This window comes from Polypterus senegalus, chromosome 7, assembly GCF_016835505.1.
Source record: "Polypterus senegalus isolate Bchr_013 chromosome 7, ASM1683550v1, whole genome shotgun sequence".
NCBI classification, from domain to species: domain Eukaryota; kingdom Metazoa; phylum Chordata; class Cladistia; order Polypteriformes; family Polypteridae; genus Polypterus; species Polypterus senegalus.
Genome location: NC_053160.1, coordinates 70,318,832 through 70,331,474, shown reverse-complemented (window position 1 = coordinate 70,331,474; position 12,643 = coordinate 70,318,832). Strand labels below are relative to the sequence as shown.

Below are 12,643 nucleotides of genomic sequence, written 5' to 3'. Positions count from 1 at the left end.
TAAAGATTAGTAGAGGCAAAGTATATTGTTGGTTATAATTCTGTCAGCTCATGAGGTACTGATTTTGCCTCAAACTCTGTAGTGATGTGTTGAGTGGGGGGTAGAGTGGCTTCAAAAAAGTTAAAGTTTCCTGTAATTATTAACATTAAAACATTCTGTTACATGTTAACTCTGATTTATTGTTTAAATTAATTTTGACCAGGCAGAATAAGAGCACAGAAACATTGTACAACCTTACTAATCCACTATTCTCAAATGGGCAAATGTAAATTCTCTGAGCTTGTCTGTTCTTGTATGGCATAAAGAAAAACTAAAATCAGTGCCATATAATGAATGTTTAGGTGCTTGTTTAGTTTATGATGTTATATTTTACTTTGAGTCTGTCTTCAGAATTTTGTCTTTTTTTCAATCCATCTTATTGTGTAATGTTAGTCATTATTGAATAAAAAGTCATCAAGAGGGTTACTGCTAGTATTTAGCTAAATATAGTGTATCTTTCTTAATTACTCAAAATCAGCATTGAATGCAATCTAAGTTATTCTGGGAGATTTGCATAGTGATGGGCAACAAGCATCAGAGGAAAGGTGCACTGTCAGTTTTAATGATGACTTTTTTATAGGTTCATTCAAATGTCCATTTGTAGTTTGTAAACCTACTAATCGTGAGCAAAAAGTAAAAGAAAACACACAATGAATATGGTCTTCATTTTGTAAAAGTTAAATTGTTTAAGATAAACAGAAAAATCTATTTTACAGCGTAAATTGTAGCAATAAGATGTCATGTTAGTGCAATAATTAGAACTGCACCAACTCCACACTGTTACTTTCTGTGTGGAGTCTGCATATGTTTTACTCCTGGCACTCTAGTTTTGCTCCAAATTTCAAAGTCATGCCTGTTAGGATTATTGGTGCTTCTGAATTGGCTCATTGTGGATCAATGTGTGGGAGATTTATGGTGGACTAGTGTTTTTTCTTGAGCAGTCTCTTGCTTTGCACCCAGTGCTGCTTGGATAGGCTGTGACCCCCACTCTTGTATGCCTCTTTTGTACTGTTTTCCAAAACTTATATTAAAGTTTTTAATGTTATGCCATATTTATTTCATTTTAGTTTGCTTATTGGAGAAAAATGTCTCTTTTCTCTGTAGAATTTTTGTATTCATTTAGTAAAATATTATTTTAAGCTTTTGTTAAAATGTCATTTATCTATCAGCTTTCTGAATTTGTTTTTTACATTACATGAATGCAGAGAGGCAGAGCTTATCCCTGTAGCGTTTGATTAAAAAAGCTGGAAGCTATCTTGGATTGACCATCAGGCCATAACATGACATGTTGTTACACATAACCATACTTGTTCATGAGTTAAACTCATATATGCATTGCTGAAATTTAGAAAGCACCTTCAGTATCTTGCAGAATCTTAAATGCATGCAAGGGATTCAGTCTCCATACATACATTGACAAAGCCAAGAACTGAACCAGCCTCCACAGCACTGTCTCCCATGCCATTTATCTAAATGGTGTATATCAGGATAGCAATTTTCAATAAATGCCTTTCTTTTTGAGCTTGATCCACAAAATTGTTTGCTATATCCCTGGAATATTTTATTGTGTAGTTTGGACAAGTTTTCCTTTCAGGCCTGAAAAGCAAATAATATCATAAGGAAGTATTTGCACTGCAACACTTCATTTTTATGATTTTGATGGCCTCTAACTACCCTTAAGATGCTAGTGAATTTCAAGACTATTGCGTAAAAGAGCCTTAAAAGAATACTCCACCAAAAAATGATATTTTTTATGTTACTTACCCTGTGTAGTTTAGAGTGATGGTCAAGAAAAATGTTTGATCTCATGTTTTCATGCAGAATGAAAGAAAACAGTTTATAATATAATGGGCCACAATACTAGCCTGTTATGTGCAATGGAAAATGATGTGAAAAACATCCATGGAAAAAGGAAAAAAAATCTTGTGTTACTTGTGTCTCATAAACCACATGTCCATTATCCAGACAAATGCTCAAAACTTGCAAAATACATTTCAGTTTTGGCTATTTTGATATTTTTCACATTGTTTACCTTTGGACAGAGCAGTTCACTATTACAGTCTATTAAATCTTAATTGTTTTCTCAAGAGATTATAAAGTTTTCTCAGCCACCACTGCAAACTACAAGGGGTAAGTAACATATTTTTGGTTGGAGTATTCCTTTAAAACAGATAATATTCAAAGAGCATGAAATAAAAAAATTCTAACCACTAGCTAATTAGTTTCCTAGATTTCCTACACAGCTCTATAACATGGTCGGCAATAAAGAACAAAGGGTTTTAGCATTAGTTTTTGGTAAATTTAATATTGTATTGATGTTATATTATAACATATCCATACAGTCTATGAGGGCACCATTGTAGCAACACTCAAAGCTGGACAGGCTAGGCCACCCTGTTCTGGGCAGCAGTCTTCAGGTACTTCATGGAAGTTCCTAGGGACATTCAAGTTGGCCTTGTTAAGATCTAGGTTGTGCAGTGGCTACATTTTCCCAGATAGGTAATGTCATTGCAAATTGGAAAAGAAGAAGGATCCGGCAGGAGCCAAATTTAGGGTAAGTGTTTGACAGACAGTGTCTAATGAACACATAGTCTTACTAAGCTCAGCTTAAAGAAGCCAGGTGAAACAACCATTGAGACTTGTCTCCTTCAAAGGGAAGGGTAGCACCTAAGTGTAGGGACAGAATCTTGAAAATCACACTGGGAAAAATGTTAATAACATTCTGGCAATATTGCTGTATATTTGAAGATGTGAGTGCGTTACTGAGAACTGAATATGTTCTTTATATCTCGTTTCAGGTTACTAGACATCGATTAATTGATGCTGATGGAATTATCAATCCTAGTGCTTTTTACATTTACCTAACAGCCTGGGTCAGTAATGATCCTGTGGCATATGCTGCCTCCCAGGCCAATATCTCTCCACATCCTCCTGAATGGGTCCATGACAAGGCTGACTACATGCCAGAGACCAGACTTAACAGTATGTGATATTTTTTGTCTCTGATATTCTTACCTACAGCTTCATAATTAACTTGTTTTTTTTCTGGATTTAATGTCTTACTACAGGTAATAAATTAGCAGCATTATGTGATTTGAGTTTATTTACATAAGATTACGAAGTATCTGCACTGTACTGAACATACTTATTTAAAGAGCTTGTTCATAATTCTTTGGGGTATTCTAACAACAGTTTAAAAAATTGTTACATTCTATCCTTTGAAAACAGCACCTTAAATTAACTTTATATCTAAGTTTTAATGTTGAAATTGTTGTGTATGAGATTTTGTAAGTAAGTTTATGTCTGATAAACATTTTGGCATAAGTATTGTTAAATGCAGTTGATTTTAAAAGAACCCACATCATAACAGCAGTAAAGGGCAGCTGTTCATATGTTTCCTGGCACTAGTCTAAGAGAAAATTAGTGGAATCTCCCTTTGCTCAAAGTGGAATCTCAGACTGATTTAATTTGCATTAGCTTTCATTTATCTCAATGACTGCTAGTTGTGGTTATTGGGCTACAGCAGGGGGGCTTCTGTTAATACTATTCTGTAACAAGCAAAAAGTGCTTCACTGTATTTGAACCCTGAAGCTTTATGGCAGAATTCCAAGCCTAGTCTTAATTGAAATTTATAGCCAAGATTATATTAGGGCAAATCATGTTTGCAAGTTAGATTAAATTAACCTGTAGTGGCTAGAACACACAGAAATGGAGTTTAACCCTAGGTCATTGTGGACCACAGGGCAACCATGCATTCGGTTTTGCTTATGTTAACTGGCTGTTTCACTGAAAGACTTAAAATATGTAAACTTTCGATTATTTAACAATAATTAGTTTCAATATATTTCTATTATTTTAGGCCTTAAAAACAATTAAACTTGCTACCTCTTGTGCAAACTGTAGTGACAGACAGCAGTCACCAGACAGAGCACATTAAATTAATTGATTATTCTCTGAACATTTAGAATACTAAGATTCATACTTCAGATGATATCATTTTCATGATGAAATGCATTCACATATTTATATGACTATATTTTGTACATAAATTGTTAAAGATAATTTTAAATTATTTCAACTATTAATAATTAAGAATCTATAAGATTATGTTGTTTCTACATTCTTAAAGTCTGAAGAATCTACGCTGCAGCAAGCATTGCTTTCAGAGAGACATTTTTTGGTTTTGCCATTGGTTATGGAGAGATGCAGAAGCACAGAAAAATGAAGGACAAGAATTGGGGGTTGGGATGTTTGGGGAGAAATAATAACAGCTGCAGTAATGAAATTTACTCAGAAGACTATACATTGACATCTCTGTCTGGGTCTCTCTCTCATAAAGTTTGGGAAACCCTGTGACGGTCCAGGTTAGCTCAACATGCACCTGAAAATATTGATAACATGACCAGTATGAGCCATGCAATGAGGACACAAGACAGTCAAGAGTAAAGTGCAAAGTGCAAATTGTGCTTTTATTTTAAAAAGTCAAACAAAACAGCCAGTGGTTCAAATCCCCGAAATGCAGTGCTCCATCCTTTATAAATAAAAAAATAATCCATAAAAACAGGTGTTCATTCATAAAAGTTAAAATCCATAATAAAATAATAATCATTCCAATAAAAACAGTTCCGCAATCGGGTCTCCTTTCCTCACTCACTTTTGCTGTCCCTGCCCAGCACGACTTCTCTTTGTCTCACATTACAGGTCATCTTAACTGGAGGAGAGACCAGCAGCTGTGCTCCCAGCCTCCATCTCTCACACCAACTACCTCTTTCGGCATCTGCTGTGATGCCCCAAACCCTTCCTTGACCATCTTCATCACAACCTTCTGGCACCTACTAGATCCCTAGAAGAGCTCCTCTTATTTCTCCCACTCATATGACTTAGGACATTCCACCGCCAGAACACTGATTGATCGCTTCTACACGGGACCAACAACTGCCCACTTTCTCATCACTATGCCCAAGCACCCCAATCCTCCTTTCTCCCTCGTTCTTTAAATATATTTTTTTCTCTCTTTCCTCCTCTCCTGTTTTTAGACCAAGGCTCCTTTTATTCTTCAATTGGTGTACATGGATTCCAGAATGCTAATGAGACAACTAACTGCCATGTGCATCTGCCCATGAATGCTTGGCTGGCCGATTACTCACCAGCACTCTGGAAACGGTCCGTCATGCTACTGCTTGAACCTCCTCCCCTTCGCCTGAGCACCCCATTTATTTATTTAAAAATCGCACAATGCAACAGACCCAAACGTGTGTCACTACAAACCCACAAAAAGGTAGCTCTTAGTATAGTACATTGTAAAAGTAGCATAAGTCTATGGAGATGCGTCTTTGCTGCAAAAGTCCAGTAGTGTAGGTGCATGGCCACTGTCAAGTCTCCCTAAGGACCTTGGCTTGTATCACGGAGGGTCTCACAGTGAGACAGAGGATATTGTATTGTCTCACAGTGATGCAGAGGATATTTCCCAAGCGAGGTGCAAGGCAGAGTCAATGTCATGAATGAGGTAGATGAGGGCATGTGGCACTGTTTGGAAGGAGGCATCAATGGCTACACACAGCAGTGATGCTGTAGGCTGTCCAAGTGAGATAGTAGGAACGCAAATGAAAGAAATCAAATACCTATTACAGCAGTAATTTAGCTTAAGTAGTTATTGAACTGGATTTAACAGGTTTGATAAAGTATGAATAGGTACATTTCTTCTTTTATTATGACTAAATGCCATGTGGATAAATTCACAGTCAACAGAAAGCACTTTTGCCTCACAGATCTAGGAGAACAAGATTGAATCCAAGTCCAGCTGCACTCTGTGTGAAGTTGTGCACTCTGCCAGTGCCTATAGGTGTTACATTCCTGGTACTGCAGTTTTTCTGCAGGTTGATTGCTATTGTAAATTTACATCATGTACATACACAAGTGATTGAGAGAGTTGCATGAATGTGACTTGCAATGGAATTTATTTACTTTACAGGATGTGTAAATGTATACAATTCGTATTATAACGACACATTTAAAAATGAAGAAAATGATTAGTCTTTTGATCAGATTAAGGATGTGATGAGAGGAGTTAATTAAATAGTAAGTGTTTGCTACGGAGATACGGTAGTTATTATTTACTGCATTTAAAGCTTTTCCATTGTCAAATGTAACGAGGCAGGTTTTATTTTTTGGCATTGGATATCATTAATCTTTTTAAATTCATACATAATTCATGATCATGCTGTAACTATGCGTGAAATGAGGAAAAGCTTGATTTATTGTAAAATCTTCATTATAAGAAGAAATTTTATTTTTATATTACAAATGATTGCATTTTATATATAGGTCCTAATTTTCATGACAAAAACTTTAGCAATGGCCATCATTACATTTTTTTCTGAACAAGGCTCTGATATGAGAACTATCTACCAGATTGTGGACTGGCCCACTAAGTAGCTGCAGATGCTCCATGAATTTTAGATAAAGACAAAAATGATCTCTCACAAAGCAGCTTACAGTGAAAAAGCTAAACATTACTTTTAACTTAATTTGCTTTAGGTGATACTTCAATTTCATTTGCACTAGCAGTAAAAAGTGCAGTATATTTTAAAGTTGATAATGTAATAATCATGTAATTTGTTCTTATATTGCTTGTGTTTGTAAGAACTTTGTTTAATTCAATTTTATAATGTATTTGTGTAATATTTGCATATTTCATTATTTAAATGTAGAATTATAATCAATATTATCCAAGTGTCATTGTTTAATTTTAATTTTGAAATATAACCTTTTCTTTCTTTCTTTATTTCTTTCTTTCTTTCTTTCTTTCTTTCTTTCTTTCTTTCTTTATCCATATCAAATAATTGGAAATTACAGTTCCAGCTGCAGAGCCTATTGAATATGCTCAGTTTCCTTTCTACCTCAACGGGCTGCAGGAGACATCCCAGTTTGTGGAAGCTATTGAAAGTGTCAGGGCTGTCTGCAACAATTACAGCAAACAAGGTGTATCCAGTTACCCAAATGGTTATCCATTCCTGTTTTGGGAACAGTACATTGGTCTACGTCATTGGCTTCTGTTGTCCATCAGCGTGGTGTTGGCATGCACTTTTCTGGTGTGTGCCCTCTTCCTGCTCAACCCATGGACAGCTGGCATTATTGTAAGTGCATTACTTACATTTAGAATTGGATTTTTAAATTGTGCATATAGTTCTTGCTAAAATGACGAGGCATTTATTGATTCATTAATACCCAGTTAAAGAGCTTATATTCTAGGAGTTTACTATTCTAAAATGCCTTGGAAAACTGTTATTTTTACATTACAGTTTTACAGTATTATTTTATCAATGTGTAAACGTTTACAGTATTATTTTATCAATGTGTAAAATTAATAGCCTCTTTTATTTCTCTTTTCTTACACATTGTTGTTTTTTAATGTTCTGCATTAATACAGTTTCAGTAAGTTTCAAAATTCACACCTTTTAAGTTGAAAGTATTTAGTGTTGCCTATGTATTCATTGTGTTACCACCTATTAAAGAACTCCTTTCTACAAAGTTTAAGCTCAACTATTGTTCACAAATTTGTGTTTATATTAGAGCTCTCGAAATATATTTAACTAGTTGAATGTTTTTTTCTTTATTCCAATTCAATAACTGAAGTTCAAAACTCTCTTCACCACTGTGAAGCATTGCAGGTTATTTCAGGTTACAGCTTATTTCCAGAAGCAGCCTATTCATATCTTTCATTGAATAGCTTTTTTAGTTGTCAGTTAAACAAGCAGACTCCTGTCTAATTGGGTCAATCATCCTTTTGCTTTAGAATATTTAAGATAAGGACTTAAAAAGGAGTAACATGTTTAGCATTGGATGAACTTTAAAATAGTTGTAATAAATTATATTTGCATTTACCACAGTGAGGACAACTGATAATAGCAACTTTTTATAAATAATATTAGAAAATAAATAATCAAATTTGATCAAAAAGTGGTCAAATAATGTACGAGGGACATTCAAAAAGTTTCCACACTTTTTTTTTTTTAACTCTATTTATTTAGAATTTCAAAAACAAATTACCTTTCTACATAGTCACCTTCATTTGCGATGCAATTTTCCCAGCATCGTACCAACTTTTTAATGCCCAATTACTACTCCTCTTGCCTTCATCGTTTCCAAAAAAAATATAAAAGTGCAGAAACTTTTTGAAGTACCTCATATATTTAATCTGTACTTATTTTATTCTCTCATTTTACTAAAGAAAGGTATAATCTAGTGTTTAAAGGCAAGTAGCAATAGAATCATTGCTTCTGATTACAGTAACATCTACAGTATCACAATTCAAATAAACTAATTTTAACAGGTATGCATATGAATATTACTCTGTGTGCAACTACATTCTAACGTGCAAGTTTTGATAAAGGCCAGTTTAAGTAAATGGTGTCAGATTTTAATTCTGTACAAATAAATATTGTTTAAATCTGAAATAAAATAAAGTACCTCTTCTCTCAAAGGTTCACTGTTGTTGCAATATTCCTTCCAGCACCCTGGCTGGAGTGCCAAGCATAACTGGTCTGGTTACCACCGTTAGTTGTATAAGAATTCCCAGAAGCAGTATTTTCAGGAATAGATTAAAACGGAAAAGACAATCGGGGGCACAGAACAAGTTGTTATACCCTTGTTGTAGCTTCCTATTTATTTCAAGCTCTTGCAGCTTTGTCTGATAAAAGGTTATTGGGAGCGAGGGGCAGACTCCAGAAGTACTGCCCCAGAAGTTTTACAGATCCAAGCCCAGACCTACAAGTGATTCCCACACCAATATGGATATGCTTCAGGGTTGAGGCTTAAAAGGATCTCATTACTAAAGTTCAGGTGAGCTTGGAATTGAGTGCATAAAGTTGGTGTGGGTGTGCTGACAGACAGGAAGAGCGTCAAGTTTGGTTCAGGATTTGTAATTAAGACTTGTGTTGAATATTGTGTCTGATTTAGAACGTGGATCAGTCCCCCAAAATGGGACCTAGATTGGGTCCCTGTTTTGCTTATGAAGGCCTAGAAAGAATATACATTTGTTATTACGTGGTATTCCATTTTATTGTTATTTCTCATATTTAACCTTAATCTTGTAAATTTATTGTTATACAGTAAAGTGATTATTCAGTGTTGCCAATATCCTAGTTTGACTTTCTGGGTTTAGGGATTCACTCTAGAGCAGACCAAAGTTCAGACCACAAAATCATGAAAATGTGATTTATCATATTATGTGAATTAATGCTGATTAGTATTTTGTTTGAAAGACTTGATTAAACAAAGAAATAACTGAATGAATGATAATCGATTTAAAAAAAGATTTCTTTTAACACATTTAGTAAAGGGGTAGATACTTGAAATATCTCTCAGAAATCATTTGTTTTTGATTTTTATTTCATACACTTTATAACAGGAAATGCTGTAGAATGCATCTTTTTTTTAATTTTATTGATTTTATTGTAATCATTCCATTCAAATAGATCAATTTTTACAAAAAATGGGATTGAAAACAAATCAACCCCCACCCCTGAGAAAGAGAACATGGCCAACGGAGTAAAACTTAAAGCTTGTAAAAAATACATAAATTGATCAGTTTAATAGGCAGATAAAGATGAATGGAGAAGAAAACTGAAATGTGAAGAGAATTACTTCCTCAGTGCTTTAAGAGCTTATTCTAAAATATTATTGATTAGATCCTGCCAGGTTTTGAAAAAGTTCTGCACAGATCCTGTAACTGAGAATTAGATTTTTTCCAATTTCAAATACTATAAAATATCAGTTACCTACTGACTTAAAAGAGGAGAGTTAGGATTCTTCTATAGAATGCATCTTCTAAATTACAGTAATTCATTTACAAAATAAAATCATCATATATTGTCTTTTTAATTTGTTTTGTTGTTTGCATAATTTTGATATTTGCATGATAGCCAAACAAATTTTAAAACATAAATTAATAAAAAAAAAAAAACAAGTTTCATATCTACACTATACCTATCACTTGTCTTAGGCCGTACAATACACATTTTGTTTTGAATCATTTTAACTTTGTTATCCTGGGAATACCCCTTATTTTTTATTTCTTTAGGAAAGTTTGAAAACAAAAAGACTAGAATAGTAGTAGTGGTGGTGGTATTATACAGTGAAATTTTTACTTGGACTGTCCAATCAGCATGCATCACATCACCACTCTCTGTTATAGGATAAACAACAAGGTAGTGAAATCCATAACTCCATTTAATTTAATATAATACACAAATCAGTTTACTTTATGTAGTCCTTCCCCCTGTTTTGATACCATTTGTTTAGTGACTGTCTCAGTGCCAGAAACTTTATAAAAATTCTCTTTATAAAACCCCACTAAATAGAGCAGTAGGGAGCAGCTGTGGACACTCAAATGTAATATGACTAAAGGGACCTGAACCTGCTCCCCCTTAACACAGGATGGGATTGTGTGATAAATGCTGGAAAATATCTGCAGAATCTCAAACAAAAATGTGGAATTGTTTGACAATGAAAGTCATCTATGCAGGTGGCGCAGTGGTAGCAGTGCTGCCTCGCAGTAAGGAGAGCATGAGTTTCTGTCCCAGGTCATCCCTGTGTGGAGATTGTTTTTGAATAATGAGAAAAGCACTATATAAATGTAAAGAATTATTTATTATTATTAAGGAGAGAAGTTAGTTAAACCATTCAGGTTCTCTATAAAAAATAATCGGCTTTGTGAAAAGAATCGGGATGTAATACACATGCAGTGTCATATGTAATTCTTTACTTGTTTAATATTAAAGACTCAAATCTCACTATGTGCCTGCCAGACACAATGGCAAACATGCAGAATAGAAGTAGAAGCACAGTGCTGCCCCTCAGCACCTACATCCATGCAAGAAAAGCAGAGCCACAGGACTTCAGCATAGTATTCCATCCTGTAAAGCACATCATTGGCAGCATGAAACCTACTTGTTTTACAGCTTGAGGCACTGGCTTAAAAAGAGAAGACTAAGTGAAACAGAGATGGTTTATTTACAATGTTGTTGTCAAAAGGGTGGTAAAATAAAAAAGTAAATGGTCATTTACAGTAAAGGCAAAATATTCTCATTCATGCAGATCATGCTGTACAAAATCCACAATTTTGGATTTTATCTGACAGAGTATGCAGCACAAGTTCTTGGCCAGGCTTTGGTGTAGTCGCGTCTTGACTACTGTACTCACTTCTGGCAGGAGTACCCACATGTGCTATCAAGCCACTGCAGATTATCCAGAATGCAGCGGCCCATCTTGTATTTAACCAACCATGATGGGCACGTCACTCCACTCTTCAGGTCGTTACATTGGCTCCCTGTAGCCACACGCATTAAGTTTAAATCCCTGATGCTGGCCTACAGAGAAGTCAATGGGTCAGCACCTGAGCATATGGAGACACTGGTGAAGTGCTGTGCTGCTTCTCACCCACTAAGGTCTACCACGGAACAGTGTCTGATGATGCCACCTCTATGTGGCATCAAGTCTCACTCCAGGCTCTTTTCCATTGAAGACCCATTTGTACTGTGAATATCTGTTTAATTGAAAAGAAAAAAAACAAAAAAGCCTTGTGCTGCCGTACTTTATATTCTTGGTTGTTTAGTTAAGTTTAATTGCTTTGTTGATTATAAATATATGAGTTATTACATATTTACTTGTGCAATCAACTTATGTTACTTGTCCTATTACACTTGCTGAACTAACAGGCCATAGCCTAATGTTACTTGAATGTTTACCTCATTTTTAAGTCACTTTGCTAAGCAAATAAATGTAAATGTATTCCAGTTAAAGTTCAGGTCATAAACCAATGTCTTAACAGGAGCAAATAAAAATAGGTTAAAAACACAGAAGAAACTAGAATTGAGGCTCTCGACAAGTGAAAGAAAAAAGTGAGGTGCCTCTGTCTAGCCGTTTTATTTCACTTTTCACACACACACACACATCCACCCATCATGTGACTGTTGCCTGATTACTTTTCCACAGCAATAGGAAGGACAGATGGCAATCAACAGACTAAAACAGTGGCCTTGGGCCAAGTCTTCTGACAGTGCCTAAGCTTTCACCATTTTCAAATTTTGAAATGTGCTTCGAATTATGTTGTTAAATATATTTACTTATAGAAATTAGAATAATTAAATAGTTCTTTTAATTTTAGCTGTAGATGATACAATCACAGCAATGTTTTGACTGTAAATATGAACTGTACATTTAAAAACTATAATGTTTTAGGTGTGCATTATCTTAAAACCTAGTGTTTTAGTAAACCAAACGTTAGGTCCTCAATAGGATTCCCAACAATTAAAATAATTTAAAATAAAAATTCTTAATAGACTTAACTGAGGGATGTGCTATATCCAGTTTTATCTTTTGTTTTGAAATTAAAGAGGTTTGATGAACACAGAAAAAATATCACAAAATATAAAGACAGACAACAAAGCGTAGAGGAATACATTGCATTATAAACAGTGTGTAGCTGTGCGTAATGCTCCAGTCACGTGCTGTGGTGAAATACTAACCAACAGTGGAGCAACACAGGGAACAGTTCTGTCTCCTTTTCTCTTCACTCAGTACAATTCTGACTACAAATATAACA

At 34.8% G+C, this 12,643-nt stretch overlaps 1 protein-coding gene across 4 annotated transcripts in view; it reads left to right on the top strand.

The window, feature by feature from the left end:
• Positions 1–12,643, top strand: part of ptch1 (patched 1) — a 149,850-nt gene that overhangs the window by 116,916 nt on the left and 20,291 nt on the right. For all 4 annotated transcript variants that reach the window (XR_005634334.1, XM_039758855.1, XM_039758854.1 and 1 more), the window contains 2 exons: positions 2,838–3,021; positions 6,895–7,175. Coding sequence is in view for 3 of the 4 variants with exons in the window: in XM_039758855.1 (XP_039614789.1) it covers positions 2,838–3,021; positions 6,895–7,175 (465 nt within the window). In the remaining variant the exon portion in view is untranslated. The remainder of the gene's footprint in view (positions 1–2,837; positions 3,022–6,894; positions 7,176–12,643) is intronic.